General features: G+C 42.8%; 1 protein-coding gene across 1 annotated transcript in view; it reads right to left on the bottom strand.

The window, feature by feature from the left end:
- LOC141787385 (mucin-5B-like) overlaps positions 1-10202 on the bottom strand; it is an 88406-nt gene extending 78204 nt beyond the window's left edge. The window contains exons 1-7 of the mRNA XM_074665676.1: positions 10127-10202; positions 9637-9901; positions 8703-8817; positions 6115-6199; positions 969-1075; positions 532-742; positions 101-226 (exon numbers count right to left, since the gene is read on the bottom strand). Of these exons, the coding sequence (XP_074521777.1) occupies positions 101-226; positions 532-742; positions 969-1075; positions 6115-6199; positions 8703-8817; positions 9637-9901; positions 10127-10202 (985 nt within the window). The remainder of the gene's footprint in view (positions 1-100; positions 227-531; positions 743-968; positions 1076-6114; positions 6200-8702; positions 8818-9636; positions 9902-10126) is intronic.
- Positions 10203-23752: the final 13550 nt, after the last annotated feature.

The raw sequence follows: 23752 nt of genomic DNA, 5'->3' as shown, positions 1-23752 counted from the left end.
TTTTTTTACCTGTGAATGTGGGACAAGTGTGTGTGTGTGTGTGTGTGTGTGTGTGTGTGTGTGTGTGTGTGTGTGTGTGTGTGTGTGTGTGTGTGTGTACCAGCAGGGCAGCCGCAGCCATCATGGCAGTGGTTATCACATGATTTACTGGCCCTCGGTGTGGAGCAGGTGTCAGGACAGGTACTGCTACACTCCTGAAACACCATGTTGTGTGGACATGGCTCGTCTGTGGACACAAACACTAAGCTGTAGCTGCAAAATGTAAAAGATGAGGCAAAAGTTCCTGGCACTGATGACCAAAACTGCTTCTGCTCATTAACTTTTTCTCTGTGGGACTAACTCTGACACCAACTTACAGAGTCGAGACTCGAATGCAATTGTGAAAATAAACACAAATGTTTAAAATGTCTTTTTAATGACTGCCCCACTCAAACTAAGTATTGGGCTCCATGGGTTACTGTGTCGCCCTGTGGTAATGTGAACCCTGCCCCAAGTTTGAAAAGCACAGTCTTAAGTTGCTGAAAGCCTTACAGCAGAAGGTTTCATTCCTCCACTGTCTGGGTATGCCATCTGCATGGACACACTGTCTGGAGAACTCTGAGATTGTTTTGCAGAGCATGGCATTCGTGTCATTTCCGGTGAAGCACTTATCAGCCATGCAGACTTTGATGAAGGCTTGGGTATCCAAACGGTTTTTGCAGTCCTGGAATGGAACACTGTAGAAGATGTCCTCACAGAATTCCTGAAGACCGAAAATGAATCAGTGAATTACAGTCCCACACTGTCCCACACAGTCCCACACCGTCCTACACTGCCCCACATTGCCCCACACTGCCCCACACAAACACACTCCTTGTCCCACATGTGGCTTGTAAGCACCTGGTCACCCTTAATGCTATTAAAGATGATGATGATGATGATGATGATGATGATGATGATGATGATGATGATAAAGTGTGTCAGCCTACCTTTTCCACACAGCTCTGGTCAGGGCTTGGGTCTGGCTCCATACACTCTTCACCTATACTGTTCACCTTATGCATCTCAGCAAAGTCTGGCACCAGTATTTCAGACCCTGCAGTAGATGAAGGTTGAACACAGAGTTATGAGATTATTTCAGGAGAGAAAAGTTTTGGGTCCCTGTGCGAGGACACTCAAAATAAATTGCAGTGCTTCAGTGTGTAAGATTTTCCAGGGAGAAAAGTCAGCCGAGGAGATGGCAAGGATTGCAAGTAATGTCAGGGAGTTTAGGTTATTCTCATGTAGTGCTCTTGGGCTCAAATATCTTCTAAATTTGAAATGTTTGTTTCCCCCAAGGGATTAGTTCTGGTCCCCACTACCTGAGGGGTTTGTTGTCAGGTCGTCTGGTGAGAGAAACTTCCTGTTTAGATCGAATTAGAAAAAGCTTGCTGAGTATAACTATAACAGGTTAAACTCAGGTTATATTTGTTTTTCCTAAAGTAATATGAAGTTAAGAGCTCTCATTTATCTTAGTAAACTGGTGGAAGTAGGACAGAGGATTAGGGCCATGGAAAAAAAAAAGTTTTAAAATTAATTGTTTAACTTACATTACAAATTACATGATTAATCTCAAAATTTACAAGAATAAAGTCATAGATTTAACTCTATAGTTTTAGGCATTCATGAGAGTGCCTGAACAAAGATGAAGACCGTGGAGCATCTTGAGTTTTACTTTAGCACAGGTTTTCACAAATTTAGGATTATTTCTTGGCACACCAGCATAATTATAAAGAGTATAGAGACTACGCTGATGTTTTGCGTTGCCTTTCCAGTCCCCTTAAAGGGATAGTTCAGTTTTTTTGAAGTGGGGTTGTATGAGCTCTATGTGACCACTAAGGACATTAGACACAGTAGAAAGGTGTCTCCTCTCCCTCAGTAAGACACAAACTTTAATTGATGGTGACGAGGAAATAGACGCTAACAGGGAGAGACGGTACCAGATTCAAAGGCTATTTTCTCTGCCTACAAGAACTAAAATCAAAAAGTAATACCACAGTTTAAGAGTACGCTACATAAAATATTTTTTAAGTGCATTAAGTCTACGGAAATATAAACATTTATCCGGACCTAACTAACTGGTCATTTATCCTTTCGCGCAGCGCTAGTGTGCTCCGTCCCCCCTCCTCCTTTCAGCTGTAGGGAATGTAAACAAGCTATGCTTCGGGCGCCGGTTGTAGCCTCGTGTAAGTTTGATCAAGTAACGTAATTCTTTTGTTTGTACTCTAAGTATTGTGAGGCAGCGTAGGAAATTCAAAATGAGTGACTATGACAGCGACGATGAAGTTTCATTCACTTTGGAACCAAAAGGACACCTGTATGAACCGAAGTAGCTACACAGAGCTGCTACAGATGGAGACTGAAAGGAATACAGAGGAGACATCCACGGACACTGGACATCAAGACAGAGTCTGAAATACTCAGTGGTGTAAATGTCTGAGCTGTGACTCAATGCCCACAGATGCTGAGTGTTACTGCTGTCACGAGTGGAACTTGGTTACAGACACTCTTCAGGAATTGTCTGAGTTAGAGGACACTGCTGGCTCTAAAGCCGTCTGTATAACTCATCACACAGATTTCCCTGCTCTTCTGAATTCTGGGCCCTGTTCTACGTAGCAGGATTACTGCCTAGCGAGATAGCTTTGAGGATAGGTTCCAGATTCCCTGTTCTACGACACGGGATCACTCCTCAGCGAGGCGAGTCTCCATGACGACATACGCTGAACAGCTAATCTGCTCCAGGGCAGGTTAGGTTCCAGATTGAACTCGCGGACTATTAAAACCCCGCCCACTGACCAATGAGCCGTCACGAAAAAATGGCTTGTCCGTTCTTAGAGGATCCCGTGGACATCGGAGCCCGACCCACTCTGTTTTTCTGATGACCACCTATATGAAAGGTACTGGTTTTCCAGGGAGGGGTTGGTAAGACATGACACTTTCTACAGGTAGTTAAAGGGAATGAAGAACTCTCATTGCCTTAATAAGATCTTCACTGCCAACACTTCTGTTCCATGACAATATTTTATTGTCCGTCTTAAAATTGTGACAGGAATTCATGTAGGGCTCATATGGGCTACATATCACACACAAAAAAATGTAAACACGATAGGAATGAACAAATGAATAAATTCATCTAAGAAATAAATTAGGTATGGTGCATGTTACAGTAAAAGTGCATGGTGAACAGTGCTATTTCAGGATGATAATGGCACAAAAGATTTTTCTTTTTTTGCACTACACCACTACTTCCACCACTACTTTTCGGTTGCCAGGCGCTACCCAAGTAGCTGCCTGTTGCAGCAGCTCTCTCGTCTTTGTCCGTTTCTTGTAATTTCTTTGTCTCTTTTTCGTAATCTTTGTATTTGGAGTGGATCATCACTTTGTATGATTCATTGTTGGTCATGGACACCAAACTTTTTGTGGCTTCAGCGGTATTTTTTACTACTTTTCTCCTGTGTTTGTCTGGAGATCCTAACCATGGCTGCATTGTTTACATGCGAAATTAGCTGTTAGCAGCCTGTAGCATGTCAATGCTAACTAGTGTAGGGCTTGATGATTTCCCTCGAGCTGAGGAGGAGGAGGTGAGGACGACGTGCTGGTTCTCGGATGTGAGCTGGGAGGTGACGACGTGGACCTGTCCTTCCATCCATCGTTGTTGGGAACGTGGGATCTCGCTCCGGGGGATGGATGAGCTAGCTGTGCTAACCCAGCGGCATCGTGCTGTTCACGGACGTGGCTGACGGAGCTGACATCGGACGCCGCGACACATCGGAGGAGCTTCGCCTGCTGTGAGCAGACAGGATCCAGGAGACAGAGACTGAACAGACTGCTGGGGAGGCTCAGTCCTGGACCCTGTGGAGGTGGAGACTGGCTGGGCTGGAGAGTGGTGGACGGGCTGTCGTCATCTATTTTCTTATGGACATTTTTGCACTTTCTATACTCTTTCTTACTTTTGTTTTCTTAAATGCTGCGGTGACTCCTGAATTTCCCCTCGGGGATAAATAAAGTATTTTCTATTCTATTCTCTATTCTACACTGACGCATTTAGACTGTCAGCAATTTTCTGCCAGCACTCCTTCCGTGCTTTAGCAGTGGCGACGGTGTTGCTTTTAACGTTAATTACATGTTTCAGCTTCCTCATGATCACCTCCTGCTCCTCCTGTGTGAAGTATGCGGTCCTTCTCTCTCCGGCCTGCTCTGACGCTCCAGGCTGCTCCATGTTCGCGATTGGTCAGATGCAGCGGGCTCCGCCTTATATGTGTCCACGCGCTCATTGCCGAGCTGGATCCACTTATGAGGTTGATAACCAGTGTCGTAAAACCGTGTAGCGAGACCACCGGCTACCGCGCTCAGTTCAGCGAGGTAGCTCCAAGGCTATCTCGCTAGGCTGAACTTGCTTCATAGAACAGGGCCCTGGAGTGTCCTGTTACAGCAACAACAACAACAACAGTCGTGGCAGCAGTAACACTCAGTATCTTGATGTCCAGTGTCCATGGATGTTTCCTCTGTATTCCTTTCAGTCGTCATCTGTAGCAGCTCCTCTTCTGTGTAGCTACTTCGGTTCATACAGGTATCCTTTTGGTTCCAAAGTGAATGAAACTTCATCGTCGCTGTCATAGTCACTCATTTTGAATTTCCTACGCTGCCTCACAATCCTTAGAGTACAAACAAAAGAATTACGATACTTGATCAAACTTACACGAGGCTAAAACCAGCGCTCAAAGCATAGCTTGTTTACATTCCCTACAGATGAAAGGAGGAGGGGGGACGGAGCGCACTAGCGCTGCGCGGAAGGACACATGACCAGTTAGTTAGGTCCAGATAAATGTTTATATTTCCGAAGACTTAATGCACTTAAAAAATATTTTATGTATCGTACTCTTAAACTGTGGTATTACTTTTTTATTTTAGTTCTTGTAGGCAGAGAAAATAGCCTTTGAATTTGGTACGGTATGTCCCTGTTAGCGTCTATTTCCTCGTCACCATCGATTAAAGTTTGTGTCTTACTGAGGGAGAAGAGACAACTTTCTACTGTATCTAATGTCCTTAGTGGTCACATAGAGCTCATACAACCCCACTTCAAAAAAACTGAACTATCCCTTTAAGGCCTTTTTCCTGACCAGTAACTCATGGACCAGCAAATGGATGGACCAGTACTTATATAGCGCTCTTCTAGTCTCTCAGACCACTCAAAAACCTGAAGGAAAAACCTGAGTGACACGGAGATTCAAAGACGGCTTATCATGTGCAGATTGTGGGTCAGTGGCTAAGGTTGGATGCTTAGTGGTTTATGCCAGTGGTCTAAAAGCTTATGCCAGCTGTTTATGCTTAATGGCTTATGCCAGTGTTTGTGGCTTATGCTTTTGTCTTCAGTGTTTGTTGTAGTTTTCTATGTTTTTTACCATGTCTTTTAGTGAGCTTCAGTGCTTATTCTGTTTGTTTTCCTGCTGTAGAGCACTTTGGCACAAACTGTCTGCATTCAAAGTGCTTTATAAATAAATGTTAAAGTTAATAATCACATCTGCCCTGTTTTTTTTGATAAAGTTTCCCATCATGGCACCATGAATAATGGATTATACTCATTTTGTCTAACTTGTTCTCTTGCTGTGTGCAATGCTTTTGAAATGACAGTTAATTCATTTCATACAGGCCTGTCCATTCCAATGTGCCCAAAGTTTGTATCAGAGATAGTCCTAGCTACATGGCTATGGCTACTGTTAGCCTTGCCACCAAAGCCAGCCTGGCTAGTCACAATAGGAATTTAGAGCCAAAAGACGCTTTTGTTAGGACCAGGAGAGTAGGTGAAAGTTCAAGGTTTACACAAACTTTCCAGCTGTAGTCAACTGTCATAGCACTTCCCTCTGGAAATGCATGGCACTAACTTTCACCAACATTTTCCAGCCTTAAACATATTTTTCACACTTTTATTGTCCCAGTCTAAACTATGCCCTACAAATAGCAACACCCATTGGCACCAAACTGTGCACACATTTCAATCAGGACAAAAAAGGGCTCTGGTTTGATTGACCTCCCTTTGCAGGATTTTTTTCACAATTTGAGTATACTTATAATTGTCACTATAAAATTAGTACTTACCCTCATCCAGGAAGTCATTGGGTTCACCATCAAAGTTTCCACAGAGTCCACAAGTCTGGTTCTGGAACTCTTCTGGCAGTCTAATCTGTGAACACACCCCAAACACTCAGTTATTCAAGGCAAATCTAAAAAGCCTGTAACTTCTTTCAGGGCTGTCTCTCAGAGAATTCGAGTTGTCAACTGGACTTTGCAGTTAAAGAAAAATTCAGGACAAGAAAGAGGGTCAAGAAGCAAAAGCTCCTGATAAATAGGTACACTGTGATGAAACTGTACATTGATGATGTCTCTTCTCGGGAGATTTCAGAGTTTAGGGCTCAAAATGCACTGGGAGTTAAAGTGATCAATTTTAAATGAAGTGTGTTTGTGTGTTTCTACAAGGTATTACGGCAACTCAAGTCCATGGTCTCCAATGCATCATCAGAGTTCTGCTTTATCTTTAGAAGCTGTTTAAATGAAATTCTGTTAGTATGTCAAACAGAAATTTCAAAGACAAAAACTTTGATTTATTTAAAGTGACTCGTTCTTCATCTTGTGCCAGAGATGGGAAGTCCAGCTTGTGACTTGAGGGAACAACCCAAGTCGCACTTAGGTTGCGTTCACAGAGACTTTAGACTTCACTTGGACTTGTGCCGAAAGACTTGGTGACTCCTGACTAGTGTTTGGGGACTCGTAAACAATCACAGCTGAGGAAATTCTGATGAGCTTAATGTGAGTCCTTCCTTTTTTTAATGGTAACCATGGTAACCACTTGACACATCAGGTGTGTGCCTCGCAGCATCACGAGGCACACACCGCGGTATCACTTGTACATCTGACAGCTGCAGGCAGACCAGCAGCTGCTGCTGTACCATTTGCCTTTACATTTAGCAACAAAATTATAAACAGGACGGCACCATCTATAGAGCGTTTTCTTTATTTGTTCTTATTGTGGTCCCACTAAGCCGGATATAAGTGGGCAAGATGTGCTGAAACTATGTTCATGTTGGAAGAATACAGTTTCCTTCAAAGGAAAGCATTCATTGTGTGTTGTCTTCATGTTGCATTGCAATGGCCCATTAAATTTGATCATTTAACAAACTAATGAGTCCTGATACTGTATGCTAACAGACAGCAGTGATAATAGTACAGTTAATGCTCTGAATGCTTTTTGTAGATCTAGCTGTGCAGCATTCTTAGACCAGACAGCAGCAGATGGCAAAAGCTCATAAGACTCACTTTTTAGAAACTCAAGACTTGACTTAAACTCATGACCAGAGACTTGGGACTTGACTTGGATTTTCAAAAAAAAGACTTGTGAATATCTCTGTCTTGTACCAATAGTGACCTGGAGGAATGGGTTGTACTGACAATCACAGTTTGACCTGTTGGAGGGGCCCTAGAGCTGTCCAACATTGAGGAAGCATGATGCGCCCAAAGGGGGAGCTACAGTTATTTTAACCTCTTACGACCCAGCGCCCATACAGCTCTGCCTCTCAGACCCATGATACATCATTTTTTTAAACTTTGACCTCTTCGCCAAATTTAGGGACACCACCCACACTATCTCTGGGTGAAATCACAACATTACATCAATTCTAGTGAAAAATCAATGCATTTAAGTTCAATAACACTAATAACAAACAACTAATAGAGACCTCATGACAAAAATAACCAAACTTTCTGTCCAGTGACCAAGTTTAGTTATTATACCTATTAGGTATAATATAAAAAATGCAGACCAGACAGAACATGGGGTCTTAAGATGTTAAAAAGAGTTGTTAAGAAGTTTTGTTTATAATTTCCAAACAAACATAGACAGAATTTTATCTAGTTGCCTCAGCTGACCTGTGGCTTTTTTTTCCTAAACAATGTTGAAGTAGGTAGACTAGTACAAACACTTAGTTAAAAAATGTTGTTCCAGTAAAAAATGTGACCTTAAGTTAGGAGCTTAGGCTGAAAAAAGCCGTGTTCTATTTTTTAAGGAAAGTATTATTCGCGTTGATGAGATAGAGATCTTTAAAACTCATGTATCAAATATGACACGTTCTACTATATAAGGCTAGCTCCATATTAGTCCTCGCCCTGTGAAAATGGGAGCAAATAGAGTCGCTAAACATGATTGTACCTATTGTAAGTGATGAACCAGTAGGAGGGGCTCAAGATCTGTGGGAAGTTTGAAAGGTTCAACATAAGCTGAGGATGCTGAGGCATGAGAATCTGCAGCGGACAGCCATAGCAGCTTTAGGTGCTGAAGATGAAACTGCTCTTTTCTGTTGGACATTAAAGCTTCAAGAAAAATGAGAGTGAAAATGTTGTGTCAGGACTAACCCTTGCCTTATTTAAAGGGATCTCAGCAGCTCGCGTCACTCAGATTGCTGTTTGTGTTGATCACACTCACACACCTTGCACAGGTTAGCTGAACAAGTGTTAGTTTCTAGCATGGCTTATGCTCATTGTATTTGATACTGTAAAGACCATATCTGACTAGAATCTCCATGTGGCAAATATGAGCCGCCTGAGTGAACCTACTCACAGAGTTGGCCTGCATACTGGGCATGTGTATGAGAAAACGTCCAATAGTCTATCTGCTGTGAGAATGTGTTTCTTACATCCAGCGAGTCGTCCATGTTCCAGATCACTCTGATTCCCATCACTGAGTCAACAAAGATACTGGACTGGGTCTTTGAGACGTGCACACCATATCTGGCGTATGGCAGAGTTACCCTGAAGGACACAGTACAAATGAATGAAACAAACACAAAGAGATGAAACAGGACATAAGAAGAGTACCACCATGTTACACCTCTGCTTGCAAAATATTTAGTTCTAAAAACAACACAAGTGCAAAAACGCTTTGCAAAATATAAGAAACCAAGCTGTACAACTCTCTCAGGTTGGTCATGACAGTGAGAGAACAATGAAAGTTAGAGGAAAAATATATGAGAGCAGCCTGAGGAGAAATAACCTGTCCTGCAACCCGGACATCAGCAGCAGAGCGGTAAGAGCAGTTGGTGATCTTCAAAAGTAACATGGGAGAAATCATTTATCGTTTGGTGTCAGGGAGGCAGGCTCCTTCCTTTGACTTCCAGGTGAAGCCTTAAAATCTTTGAAGTCTTGCTTTGGACTAGTTCCTATTTGTGCTGCTGTACCCTGAGATAACCAAAGGACCAGACGCAATAAGCCACTGCCTCCCCCGGTCTGCATAAGCATCCAGTAGCATTAATTCATGTGACTCTATATAAATCTCAGGGGTTATTGTCTTTCCTTGTCTCATGATGAGTTCCTCTGGACAATGCTGCAGTCTCTTTGTCAATGTCTGACCTGCACGACTCAAATTGCTGCAAATATCATCACCAGTCATACTCATATTGCAATGACTAAAGCTTTTCTTGCTGCTATCACATGGATTAAACTCCAATAATTGTGTACTTCACGTTATCACTTGTCAAGTTTTGCATCATCCCGGGACATAAAAGTAATCTCTCTTTAAAACACAGAGAAAACTCCAGATCACCTTTTTGGGAGGTTCAATCTTCAACTTACGTTCTGCCATCGACGTCCACATCCCGGCTGCACAGCTTCACAACAACATTATTCAGCTTCATGATAATTTTGCTGATGGTAGGCATGCCATTTTCTACAGTGTGCCTCATGTGGATGTTGAAACTCTCGTAGTCTCCCTTGCAGTGTGAGACCAGCCTGTGGTTACAGCTGGATGGGAGCCTGAAGAATATTCCGTCAAAGTTCTTCCAGTTAAAGTCGCCCCAAGTTGTGCACACATGATCAATGTGAGGGCCATCCGTAACAACTGTAACACAGAAGTGATATTTATTATTTCATCATGGTAAAACCATCTCTTTGTCCAGCCTCTTGCCTGCGAGAATTTGCTACTTTGCTAAATCACTTTATATTTTATTTATTATTATTTCATTAATTCATGTTAAAATACTAAAAACCTATTTTTTGGTGTGTCATGTTTCAATATGTCATGGGGAGATGGAGGTGCTGGATGAAACTTATAGTAGTCACTCACCAAAGTCAGGTAGAAAGCAGAGGAGCAGAGTCACATAGATGAGCTGTGATGTAGATCGCAGTCCTTTGGTCCCCATGGTCCCCGGAGGACTTGACTCTGAATGAAGACTCTTCCCAGAGGATGTCTTCTTTTATATCCTGTCAGTCAAGGTGGAGCGACAGCACTTCTACAGGTAGGAGCAGAAGAAAGAGGCCGGTGCATCACCAATCCCTCCCTTACTCCAAATATCTCCAGTGTGGTCGACCTGTGACATTTGCATATTAAACTAATACCCGACAATGTTCACAAAATGATCACTGGTTTGCTCAGCAAACAAGTCCTCACCTCGTTCAGTGAACCCAGCAGTTTGTTCAATCTACAGATCACTAATAACTTATCTTATGTATGAAGGCATCAGCGTCAGCAGGCTCCTAAAGTTGTTTATAACTTTGTTAAAGAAAACATTAAAAAAGGGCAGACTATAACAGTAAAGCATTTCAGGATAAATGACATAGGATGAGTTAATTAATGCCTTGCTCTGTTTGAACTTCCACCAAGTTAAAGGTTAGACAGATCCTGCTATCTCTTCATTATGACTCAAGACAAAGGGTTTTGTGTTTTATGTTTACCAGAGTGAAGCCGATGACGTGTGGTTGATGTAACTGTCCCTGCTTGATTTGATAAGTGGAACATATTTCATAAAGTAAACCCCTGCAGTGTGTGAGCTAAAGAATACACCTATCTCTCTCTCTCTCTCCGTGTGTGTGTGTGTGTGTGTGTGTGTGTGTGTGTGTGTGTGTGTGTGTGTGTGTGTGTGTGTGTGTGTGTGTGTGTGTGTGGCTTTTTGTGCCAACATCAGAATGGTGAATGGTGCTAGAGAACAAACAAAAACAGTGTTGTCAGCTCTTTCTGTCATATTTTGGCTTTTTTGTCGGGATTATTCTCACTGAGTCTTGTGGATTTTATGGATTCTTCTTATTTCGATGTGTCTTAAGTATCATGTTAACAAGGGAAAAAAATGAGCACCCTTTTCAGTTTAATTATTGTTTGAAATAATGAAACTCTTAGCTCGTTTAAATCCAGGGTGAAGACTTACCTTTTTACAGCTGCCTTTTATTAGAGCATTTTTACAATTCATTTCAATATCTTGTCTTTAATTCTGTGCTGCAAATTTATCTTAAAATCTGTTTTCAAAAACTGTTTTAGAAATCTGTTTTAAAAATCTGTTTTAAAAATCTGTTTTAACATCTTTTTTATTTTTTTATTGTTTTATTGTATCTTTTTGATTAATCTCATTTTTTGATTGAATTTTAATTGTTTTCTATAATTTGTTCTGCCTGTAAAGCACTTTGAATTGCTATGCTGAAATGTGCTATACAAATAAACTTGCCTTGCCTTGCCAATGAATCGCTTTTACTCCCTTTTTGTTCCCTACTTCCATTTCTTCATTTTGTATTTTGAAACTTTGCTTCGAACCTTTTAAGGATCCAACCGTCCAAAATGTGAATTGTGTGATGATTTCAACTTGTTTTGAAAATTTGCCCCCCAAATTCTATCGCATCAAAAAAATGACTGTTTACTACTGTAAAATAAAGGTAAAATACTGGCAACACTGCTGCCAGTATTTTCACTGTTGTAAACTCTGCATAGAGCAGGGAATCAAACTAGGAACCTTCTTGCTGTGAAGCAACAGCACTAACCACTGTTTCACTATGCAGTTATTTTTATGTATCTTAATTTTAAAAAATCTCAGTTTTGCATTTTGAAACTCTACTTTTAACCCTTTAAGCATCCAACAGTCCAAAATCTAAATTGTGTAATTTTTTTCAACTGGTTATGAAATTTTGATCAAGTGTGTATTTTCATGTATCTTTCATAAAGATAATCTTGGCTCAAACACTGGTGTTAGGGGAAAAGACAGTAGGGTCAATATGACTGTAAGAGTCTCTGGTCTCCTAATCAGAATCACTCAGTCATCAAGAAAATGGAGCAGAATTATGAAAGGTTGAGGTCTTTGTTGTAAACAACCAAACATTTGCACACATATCATCACAGTCTTTTATGATGTACTTCCTTCATGCTATAGAGGGATTATTTGTTTATCAACAACAACAACGGATGTGTGCGCAACTTGGGTGAAGAAGCACTGCGGAGTTTACTGGTTTATCAACTGACGTGGGGGAGTTTACAACCAAAAACACATTTTAAACTAAATATCATCTCTTATACGGACGGTAAACGGACGGCTCCCAGGTTTGTGGAATAGCAGTGAGTGAACAGAAGAGATCAGCAAGTGGACAGATTTTGGGTGGACAGACGTTTTTGAGGAGAAATCCGTCACTGTCACTCGATGCTCATGACTGCATTTTGTTTGGACACTTACCAGACTGTGACAGACCAGGACGTGAACATGTGTCAGTAAATCAGAAACCCTCCCAGACCAAAGAGAGCACACAGACTGCTGAGTCTGAGACTATGTCCAGAGAACTTAATCAATTAATTAATTAATTTTGGAAAGGAAATAAAAAATTTTCATGCCCTTAGAAAAATAAACTCAAGGAAAAATGACTTTTAGGAATGGTAATATTGGAAAAATATCCTTTTTGCTGTATTGATTAAAACTATTTTTATGTCTTGATAGAAATAAAGGATGTGATGTTTTCAGGAAAAAGAAAAAAAAAATTCTACAGCTATATTAATAGTCAAGCTAAACTGCGTAGCCACATGCTAACCTGAGCTTCAAGTTGGCGAAAGCCATTATTTCTGCCATGTTTACTACTTGTCACCGAGCGTCTGTGCACGTTACATGAGCACACAGGCTCTGAGCGGTGTTTTGCAGATGTGGTAATGTCGGGTATTTGTTTGTTGTTCTAGTTATGAGACAGATCCCTCAACATTGACGCAGAAAAAACACGGTGTGAAGAGAACACCATCCCTTCCTGTTTCAACTTTAGCTTTGGAGTCTCTGTTGGAGCTGTGAGTTCATCTGGCTGTGCATGTTCACAGACTATCCAAAGAAAGGGCTAACAGCACTGTTTAGGGTGTTTTACAATTAGCACTCCTGTTTATGTCTCACTGAATGTAGTTTTGAGAGGACAAAGCCAAGTCCCTCTCCCTTTTTCTGTGTGTGTGTGTGTGTGTGTGTGTGTGTGTGTGTGTGTGTGTGTGTGTGTGTGTGTGTGTGTGTATGTGTATGTGTGTGTGTGTGTGTGTGTGTGTGTGTGTGTGTGTGTGTGTGTGTGTGTACGTCACCATGGTCTAACATGCCTCTTTTTGACAGAGCTGGTGCTAGTGTTAGTTCCAGACTAGTGCCTGACTTAGCGCTGGTTCTTGGTATTTCCACTGACAAATCACCAGCTCCAGCTGCTCAAAGCTGGTGCTAACCAAGCAACAACTTTTTGTTGGGTTAGAGTGAAGCACAGACTACATCAGAGGCTAGAGGCTACCGTGGCCAACAATCAGTGGAAAAAAGACAAGCTGCTGAGCAAGTCGTCTGTATTTTTGTGAGAGTTTCCCATTCAAAACTTGAGACAGAGGTGAAACTGAAGCAGCAGTGTTTGCAAGCAATGAGCTCCTCCATTGTTGCTTTGTGGGCTTCTGTATGGCGTGAGCATCCTCGGGTAGACAGTTACATATGCAGTGACATACTGGTGTTTAATGATAATGCAGTGACGTGGCTCAAATTTGGCTCCTTGCTGATGGAAAACCAAACCAGTTCTTATGAAGAACAGGATTAATACCAATTAAGTACCAGCAATAGCAATAGCACCATCCCAGCACCTGGTCCTATTGATGGAAAAGGGGCAACAGGCAATGATGCCATCCTTTGAGACAATAATGTCAACAAAGTCATGTGACTGACCTCAAGAGTCTAGCCAACAGCTTATAGATCATCACCATCATCAGACCTCAAGCTTTCCCTTTTCTGCTGCTGTTGCTGTTTTTGATCTGTACCCTTTAACTCTGAGGTTGCCTTCCGAAGTGAACAATCATTCAATATGTAAGTGAGAGGAAAAGGGATCCTAATCCACTCATGGAGCTCCAATGAGATCGTGAAGGCTGTGGCTTCTCTTGAGTCTTTGTAGATCCTACTGTGATGATAGGCTTTGCCTACTTCATCTTTGTGCCAACAAATCCAAATGAAATATTTTCTCTCTTTTGTGATATAAAAAAGAGAGAAAAAGAAGAGAAATCATTGATCTCTGAAAGTCTAATAAATACCCAACTCTGTTTGTAGAATCCTGTTATGTTGCTGTTCACTTCCACTACGAAGCAGCTTTGCAAAATCATAGCGTATACTTCACTATTGGGTAGTAAATACAAAGAGTGTTGCCCTAAGGCGGGGAAGAACTTTGGGGCCCATGTAACAGGGCTCTGTAAATAATCAACAGTGACTCAGTTCCTCAGTCCAGGATATGCATCCTGCGGTGCGATTTTGATTATGGCTGTGCTCTGTTGAGTGTTTGTGCTGTGTCAATAAAAAAACTATCTTCTGCCAAATTTGCTTCATGTACGTAACTGAGGTCAATGCTGGAAAGGACTTTTTGAGGTTGTCAACAAGTACGTAATGTAGCAAATGTGTGATCTGGAGCAACCAAAGTATCATCAGGGAAGCTGAGCTAGAACAAATATCACAGTGAGACTCGGCTACAGGACTTCAGGACCTTTCTGAATAAGACGATACTAGCGGCTCACATAAAGCTGCAGCCTGTATCACTCAGAATCAAAAGGTCCTTGCATTAGATTCATGTGTGCTACAGCAGAAACTCAACCTGCATTAACTGAGTAAGGAAAGCAAACTTGTTACTCATTTACACAATTTTCTGTTAACTTTGTTGAACTAAATGTGGATGTGGATGAATGTACAGTTCTTGTATTACCTAATTGGAATTTACTTTATTGAAATGAAAAATCACAAGTGCTACAAAAGCTTGATTTAAAGGATCAACCTTTTATAAATGTAAGTGTTTCAAGAAAACAGAGCCTATGCTGTATATGGCTTTATGTTGTAGCTAATGTGGGCATATAAGGATGCATCTTCAAAAGTACATTGATAAAGCAAAGAAAATAACAGAAACTTAAAGGGGCTGTGAGGAGTTTGAAAGTGATCTGAACAGTTTCCCTTCTCGATATATCCCCAACCACAATCCACACTTTAAAATGAGATTATCAGCACCAATGTAGGTTATTTAGAAATGCTACTTCATAGCTTCTTCACCACGCCAACTGACAAAGTTTAGTAGAGAGAAGAGCGGTCTGAGTTTTTCTCTGCTGAAAACAATTTATGTGATTCATTTTGTAGTGATGGTCGACACTGGAGCCTAACTGTCAGACAGAAAATGGGCAGAAGAGCAGAAGAAAGATGGACTGGAGAGAGACAGAGCGCCAGCTAAAGGCTAACACAGGGGCTTAACTTTTTGTGCTAATGTTGACTCCAACCCACAGTCAGCAGTTATTCTGCAGTGGTCTGTTCAAACTTGAGAGTCTATCAATAAAATGAAGAGTGAGGTTACGTTAGCTCTGATTGGTAGATGACTAGCAGGACATGAGCAGGATTCACTAACGTAACACGTTACAGACATGTCTCAGAGCACCAGGCTGCCAGCTAAGCTACATATGAATGGCTACTAAACTACTGTACAAACTGACAGTTTGCTTGTTGTAACATTAGCATAGGGATGCGTCATAGCACGGGGCAGCTATTAGCGCTACATATAGCCGGCTACTGACGTACAGTACATACTTACAACATTTGCTTGTTGTCGCTTTTCAAACCGTAGCGCTACAGAGCCTTACTGATGAATACCTTACCTGCTCATTTATTCAGTAAAAAGTTGTCTTGAACAACCAGTCAAAGAGCGGTCAAAGACCCTCTATTATGAGTACTAACAGGATTCAGTTCACCCTAGCCGGAGGCTCACTGGCGCCTCACCCTGGAGCCAGGCCTGGGTCGGGGCCCGCAGGCGAGCACCTGGTGGCCGAGCCTTTACCCAAGGGGCCTGGTCGGGCCAAGCCTGAACGGGTGACAAGGGTCCATCCTCCTGTGAACCCTGCACCTGCAGGAGGAGCCATAGGGGTCCGGTGCAATGTGGATAGGGCAGCAGACAAAGGTGGAGGCCTTGGCGGGGAGCAACTCTACGCATTTGTTGTCAGAGACGGGACCTTCAAAAAAATCAGCAGCTGGTGATTGGATGACTGTTCTGATTGACACACTCACCACAGATCAATCAACATCAAGCCACGGTATGACGTAGCTCATGTTTTCCGCTGCTGAGAAACAACAGACGAACAACAACAGGAATACAAGAAACAGCTGTGATAACATCATTAGACGACTGCTGCTGTTTTTGTAAAGTGAACTTTAGAATCAAAGGAACGCTGACAAGTACAAAAGTCTGCTGACGTCATGTCTGCTCGTCACTCCCGCAGCTCCCGCCTCTCTTCCCTGACTGGGCCAGTCAGAATCTAGCCCCACCTCTCTTTCCTGACTGGGCCGGTCAGAATTTAGCCGAGTGAATGCGTTGGTCATTGGAGCCTGGCAAGATGGATCTGCAGGATTTCAGAAACTGAATCAGGCAGGTCCGTCTGCTCTGCAAGGTTAGGACTCCACTGTCCTACCAGGAGACAATGACAGCGTGACTTGGAGAGGTGTGATTGGGAGGAACGGCTTGCCCAATCTGAACCACAGTGGTGTTCAGTTGTTGTACTCTGTGCTAGCCACAGTTTGTTTATAACTAACACCATGTTCGGAAATAAAGGTGTTCATAAGTGCACTTGGCACCAGGACACCCTGGGTCGCAGATCAATGATCAACTTTGTTGTCGTATCGGCTGATCTGCAGCTGTATGTTCTGGACACTCGGATGAAGAGAGGAGCAGAGCTGTCAACTAAACTCAAGATGCCAGGCAGTCCACGTGTGCTTTGTGGACTTGGAGGAGGCTTTCGACTGTGTCCCCCAAAGTATCTCAGATTCAGATTCAGATTCCTTTATTTGCCATTTGTGTAAATTAACACATAGGAATTTGTGTTGGTGACAACATGTGTGTATTTGCAAACAGGTACTTTTTTCACAAATAAACAGTCCAAAAACAAATAAACAACAAAGAACAAGCACTACAGTGCAAAAAGAGTGGCATAAATAAATATAAAGTAAATATAAAGTGCAGTGCAAAGGACCAGTGTATGACTATAAATCTGAAATCAGTGACACTGAGGGGCGGGGAGGGGGGGCAGAGTCATTGACCAGCCTGGCGGCTGAGGGGAAGAAACTGAGTCTGTGGCGTGCTCTAAGAGCCATCGGCAGGCGCAGCCTTCTACCAGAGGGTAGCAGGGTGAACAGACCATGGCCAGGATGTGAGGGGTCAGCCATAATCTTTCTAGCTCTTCTCAGTGCTCTGGAGTCATGGAGGGACTTCAGAGAGGGCAGGGGGCAGCCTATCACCTTCTCAGCCGTGCGTATCACCCGCTGCAGCTTAGCGAGATCTTTCGCCGCCGCAGCGTGGAACCAGGTGATGATGGAGTGGGTGATGATGGACTCTATGATGGCTGTGTAAAACTGGGCCATCATGGTCCTGGACAGCTTGTGTTTCCTCAGCTGCCTAAGAAAGTACAGCCACTTCTGGGCCTTTTTCAGGAGGGCAATGGTGTTCAATCCCACTTTAAGTCCCGTGTGATGGTAATGCCCAGGAAGCGGCACGACTCTACTGACTCCACCTGAGTGTCTCCCAGCATGAGAGGACGGAGCTGGGCTGCTTTCCTCCTGAAGTCCACCCACATCTCCACTGTTTTAAGAGCGTTAAGCTCCAAGTTGTGATGTCTGCACCAACTCTTGCACCAATCTTGTGGGGTGTGCTCCGTGAATATGGAGTCGATGGCCCGTTGTTACAGGTTGTCGGGCGTAACCAACTGGTAGGAGACCCCTTGATGGACCCAGAACACGGTCCCAGCCCATCTTTTGACTGGGCTGGGAACATCTTAGTATCCCGTCAGAGGAACTGGAGGAAGTGTCAGGGGACAGGGATCTTCACTGATGGCACTGCTGCCCCCGCGACCCGGGTCTGATAAGTGGTGGAAAATGAGATGAGATATGAAAGAAAATGAGTTCCAAGACAAACATACCCCTGATTAAAAGTCTCATTTTTCACCTCAGTATGTGTGAGACTTCAGGCCAAAAGGTGAAGAGGCGGTCCAATTAAGACAGATCTTTCATCTTCAATGCTAATGAGAAAATGTGCTGCAAAATGCAAAAACAGCGGCAATACCAGTTTCAATCTTTTTAATGCTATCACTACATATTGAATCTATTTTGCTTTGAAATTACATAGTTATTCTTTGTAATTGCTGTGTAATTTGTGTCATGTGAGGTCTAAGGACTACCAAGAGGACCAATTATAGTTCCAAAATTTTTCTGATTATAAATATCATTTCATTACAATCAAGGTGATTAATGCAAGTTGACCATCCATGACTGAAGAGAATGGTACAGGTGGACTGGGTACTGAAAGTGCCGCCACACTTAATGAAAGCAGAACCCCCACACACTTTATTTACTGTCCCCCACACTCTATTCATTTCCCCCCACACTTATTCATTGTCACCCACACTTTATTCATTGTCCCTGACTCTTTATTTAGTGTCCCCCACACTTTATTCATTGTCCCCCACACTTTATTCATTGTCCCCCACACTTTATTTGTTGTCCCCCACACTTGATTCATTATCCCCGACACGTTATATATTGCCCCCAACACTTAATTCATTATTCCTCACACTTTATTTATTGTCCCACACACTTTATCCTCTAAGTTCTGGTTCAAGTACAAGCTACAAGCTTTCATGTTTAAAAATAAAGAAAAGAGCTTGCAACAGCTGTTCAAACTTTTGTTTCTCTCCTGTGTCCATTTGTACTGTCAGTTGTCGGCTCTCAGGAGTTGAGTCACAGTTACAGTTTTAGAAGGGGATCTGAAAAATTGTGAGAATGTTCGCATAGAAGGTTATCGAGCATCATTCTGGGAACTCCTTCGAGTTCGTCTATCGCAATGTCAGTCCACACCTCGACCTGTTTGATTGCTGCCTTGCCCTTTTTGAGCAGCGGCTTGTAGGTGGGGGTGAGAAGGATAGTATTGAGATCAGAGGAGCCAAGAGGAGGTAATGCAGCAGATTTGTAAGCACCCTTAATTGAACCATAACATAAATCTATGGTTTTGTCCATTCTGGTGGGGCATAAAATGTACTGATAAAAATTGCTCATTGATTTAAGGTAACAGTGGTTAAAATCACCAAGAATGAAACAAGGTGCATCAGGACAGAGGGACTGAAGCTTGTGTGTAACCTTGGAAATAGTTGACATCGCATTGTTTGCGTTAGCTGTAGGATGAATGTACACAACAATCAAAAATATTTGGGATATGTTCGCGCTGGAGGTAAAAAGGGCGCACAGAAACTGACAGCAGCTCAATGTCCGCAGTGCATATTGTCTCTCTGACAGTGATGTTCCTACACCACTGCTCATTAACATAAAGGCACACCCCTCCTCCCTGGGATTTCCCTGTGACGTCAGGGTCTCTGTCCAGTCGGATCGGCGCACCAAAGCCACTGAGTGATAATTCATACTCCAGGTCAGTTGAAGTAAGCCAGGTTTTGGTGAAGGCCAACACGCACGCATTCCTAAATTTCTCCAGGTGGATGACATTGGCCTGGAGCTCATCAACCTTATTTCTGATGGACTGGGCGTTGCCGAGAAGTATAGAGGGGAGTGGTATACAGTGGCGTTTCAGATGCTTCGACCTCCGTCTAAATCCTCCTCGCTTCCCCCGTTTTCGTGTTTTTGTTTCCTTTTTTCCCTAATCTGATCTATATGTTCAGGGGACTGGTAGAGGGTGTCGGCTGCCAAACGGTCCTCCACAAACACGTACAAAGGAGTCGGTAGCCGCTGGTGATGGTGTCTCAGGCTCAGTAAAAAAGACCTAGAGTACTGGATCCTGCCTGTAGGCTCACGGCAAGGATCATGCAGACACTGAGCCACAGCAAACAATGTCTATAATATAATCATATAAAGGAGCTCCATTATTGAAGAATAGAGCTTCGGAAGTGCAGGGGATTTACAGTCTAAAAGTTTGGTTTGGTTAATTTCTTACAACAACGTACACCAACACAAAACAATAAACTGGACAGACCACTCCAACACTACCTGTTGCCACACGCGCAGCGCCAGAATATCATGACATTCAAGAGAAGGGCATTAGTTTGGTTAGACCAGAAAAAATAATGACAGGGTCTTTAACCACAAAGTGCTTTATCCTGTCTTTGGTCAGAATGTAACTGGCTGACCAGCTGGTTATGTCCCACAGCTGGGTTTCGGGGGATGATCAGTGTACCCATCGTGTCTAAATTTACCTGTGGGAGCTTCCGTCTTCCCCTGAGCACTTCAGTGGCTAATGCAGAGGCAATGTCAGAGAAGCAGTTTGGACACAGTTGGAATCTGAATCCATCAAAAACACAAACAATCCTCACACATTAGAATATATCCAAACGTCTGTGTGTGTGTGTGTGTGTGTGTGTGTGTGTGTGTGTGTGTGTGTGTGTGTGTGTGTGTGTGTGTGTGTGTGTGTGTTTGTTTACTTTTATTTCATCCTTCCAGACAGGATGCATTGTCAACCCCAAGCCTCCACTTGGACAGTTCTGATTGGTCTGCTATCCAGTCCCAGGCACCAATCACAGAGACACAAACACTGGCTGAGGCTCACAGGACCTGACCTGCAGCAAAGGCTCCTGTTAGCTTTCATCAAACCAACGACAGAAATATCTATCACCACGAAACTGTTTAGTGGTTTATGACACCATAAAACTGTTCACATTACGCCGTTCTGTGTGTTTGAAAACATGAACCGTGTGTACCAAGTCAACCAAGTCAGCCAGTCAATCAATCTTTATTTATACAGCACCAAATCACAACAAATGTTATCCCAAGACACTTCACTAAACATGAGCAGCTCTAGACCTGTTAAAATGAAAACTCTTTATTTCATTAACAGAGACCCAACATTAAGACAAGAAAAGTCTGATCTCATCCTCACAACCATGAGCACAGACCTCTGCAGTGTCTAGCAAGTTACAATGGCGTTGCTCTTTGTCCTGTGCCCAAGCACCCATCTGTGCTTCATCTGTGTACCATCTTGTGTCACTATGATTGTGTTTGTCCTTCTCCTTGTCACATCCGTAATCCTGGATGTTTAGAATAGCTTCCCTGTTATGACTAGCAAACAAGCAGTGAGTTATAGCACGCATGCCTGTTTGTGTTCACACAGCGTATCAATGATTTTCAGGTCAATTGTTTAACGTTATTCCACTCAGAGAGCTCTGTTCTTTTTTTCCTTGGATGACACAGCAACATGAAGTTAAGTCAATACATCATCACTCTATATCTCTAAAAATATGCTGATTTAACTCCTGGATCTCTGCTGATCTTTGCTCAAATGATACGAAAATCTGCACGTACCTTCTTTGGATACTTGCTCTCCAGCACTCAGGCATTGGCTTTTGCAATTTTTTTACCCTGTGTAGTTTACAAACCATAGCTAAGTCTCAAAGATCAAGTACAGAGACTATTAATGAACTCTTGGATAAGTTTAGCAGGGAATTTTCATGTCATGGATGCTGGTGCACCTCTAAAAACCAGGACAACCCTGAGCAGACAGAAGACACCATGGAGGACCACTGTGACAGTAAAGGCTTTGAAATCAAGATGAATGAAATCAGAATGTAAGTGCAGAAAAACTGAGCTCCAAATTCACTTTGACCTCTACAAACAAAAAGGTCTTTGCTGTTTTATCCAAGTGTTCTTCAGTTTTCTGAAACCATTAATAAGAACATCAGCACTACTCACTCTTTGTTTGCAAGTGCAATAAATTTGAAATAGAAATAGAAAATACTTTATTTATCCCCGAGGGGAAATTCAGGAGTCACCGCAGCATTTAAGAAAACAAAAGTAAGAAAGAGTATAGAAAGTGCAAAAAGGTCCATAAGATATTAGATGACGACATCCCGTCCACCACTCTCCAGTTCAGCCAGTTTCCACCTCCACAGGGTCCAGGACTGAGCTTCTTCAGCAGTCTGTTCAGTCTCTGTCTCCTGGATCCTCTCTGCTCACAGCAGGCAAAGCTCCTCCGATGTGGGGCGGGCGTCTGATGTCAGCTCCGTCAGCCACGTCCGTGAACAGCACGATGCCGCTGGGTTGGCACAGCTAGCTTATCCATCCCCCGGGGCTAGGTCCCACGTTCCCAACAACGATGGATGGAAGGACAGGTCCACGTCGTCACCTCCCAGCTCACATCCAAGAACCAGCACGTCGTCCTCACCTCCTCCTCCTCAGCTCGAGGGAAATCATCAAGCCCTACACTAGTTAGCATTGACATGCTACAGGCTGCTAACAGCTAATTTCGCATGTAAACAATGCAGCCATGGTTACATGTAGGATCTCCAGACAAACACAGGAGAAAAATAGTAAAAAAAAATATCGCAGAGGCCACAAAAAGTTTAGTGTCCTTGGCCGACAGTGAACCATACAAAGTGATGATCCACTCCAAATACAAAGATTACGAAAAAGAGATGAAGATAATTACAAAAAACTGACAAAGACGAGAGAGCTGCCGCAACAGGCAGCTGCTTGGGCAGCGCCTAGCTGTAGTTTGCTTTATTAGTGAGAAAATGCCATCTTTAAGGTCAAACATAACCACAAATCAGCAAAACACTAACAGCATTCAGGAAAAGCTTAACTACAACAAAGTTTCATACAGTTGACCCAAAAACTTTCCAGCTGCTCAAACCATTGTTATCTGACTTTTTCTAAAACTATGCTATCTAGTCTATCCTCTCTCATTTGCAGCAAATAACCTATTGCTTACTCCAGCCAGGCACACCTCCTACAGCCCTTAAAGTATCTGTCAGTAAGCCACTCGTTAAAAAGAGGAAGCTGTACGCTTCCATGTTGACTATCTGCAGATCCATCCTCTAACTCTTCTTTTCAAAGCCAGGACTGAAATACTGAAAAGGGTTGTTCAAGTGACTCAGCAGTTTCTTGAGTTCCAAAGGATGTTTTAACAAATCCAGTCTTCATCACAGAACAAAATCAGCTTTTAGTAGAGTGCTAAATAAAATCAGGTTAAATGATGACTTTGGCATTGCTGCATTGCACGCTGTGGATCACAGGATTGTGTTGAACAAGGTGGGAACATGTGCAGGACTCAGTGGAACCGTCCACAAGTGGCTAAGGTTCCACTTGAAGGATCTAAAGCCCCATTTCCACCAACCAGCTTGTCTCAGTACGGCACACATTACCGACCCGTACCGTCCCACTTTTTGGTCCCCTTCTGTTTGATTGCCAGACATACCGATCTGACCCCTGAAGGTGGGGCTAGAAACACTGCAGTCTGTTGATTGGTGGAAAGAACCATCACTTCCTGTGTGACAGTGGCTGCTGTATTTCTCCTGGTGGCACACATCCTTCTCTGAAACAAAGCTTGGTAGTTTTCTTTGTAACAAAGAGCCACATGGAAATCACAGAGACGACGAATCGCTGGATGTCTTCACCGTTGCTCTTTGTTTACTGTGCCACGTTTTTTGTCTTTGTTGGATTTATTCGTGGGGTAC

The sequence above is a fragment of the Halichoeres trimaculatus genome, unplaced genomic scaffold (genome assembly GCF_033239565.1).
Source record: "Halichoeres trimaculatus isolate MK-OKI-2021-1 unplaced genomic scaffold, fHalTri1.1 fHalTri1_scaffold_3, whole genome shotgun sequence".
NCBI classification, from domain to species: Eukaryota; Metazoa; Chordata; class Actinopteri; order Labriformes; family Labridae; genus Halichoeres; species Halichoeres trimaculatus.
This window is presented reverse-complemented; position numbering and strand designations above follow the sequence as displayed.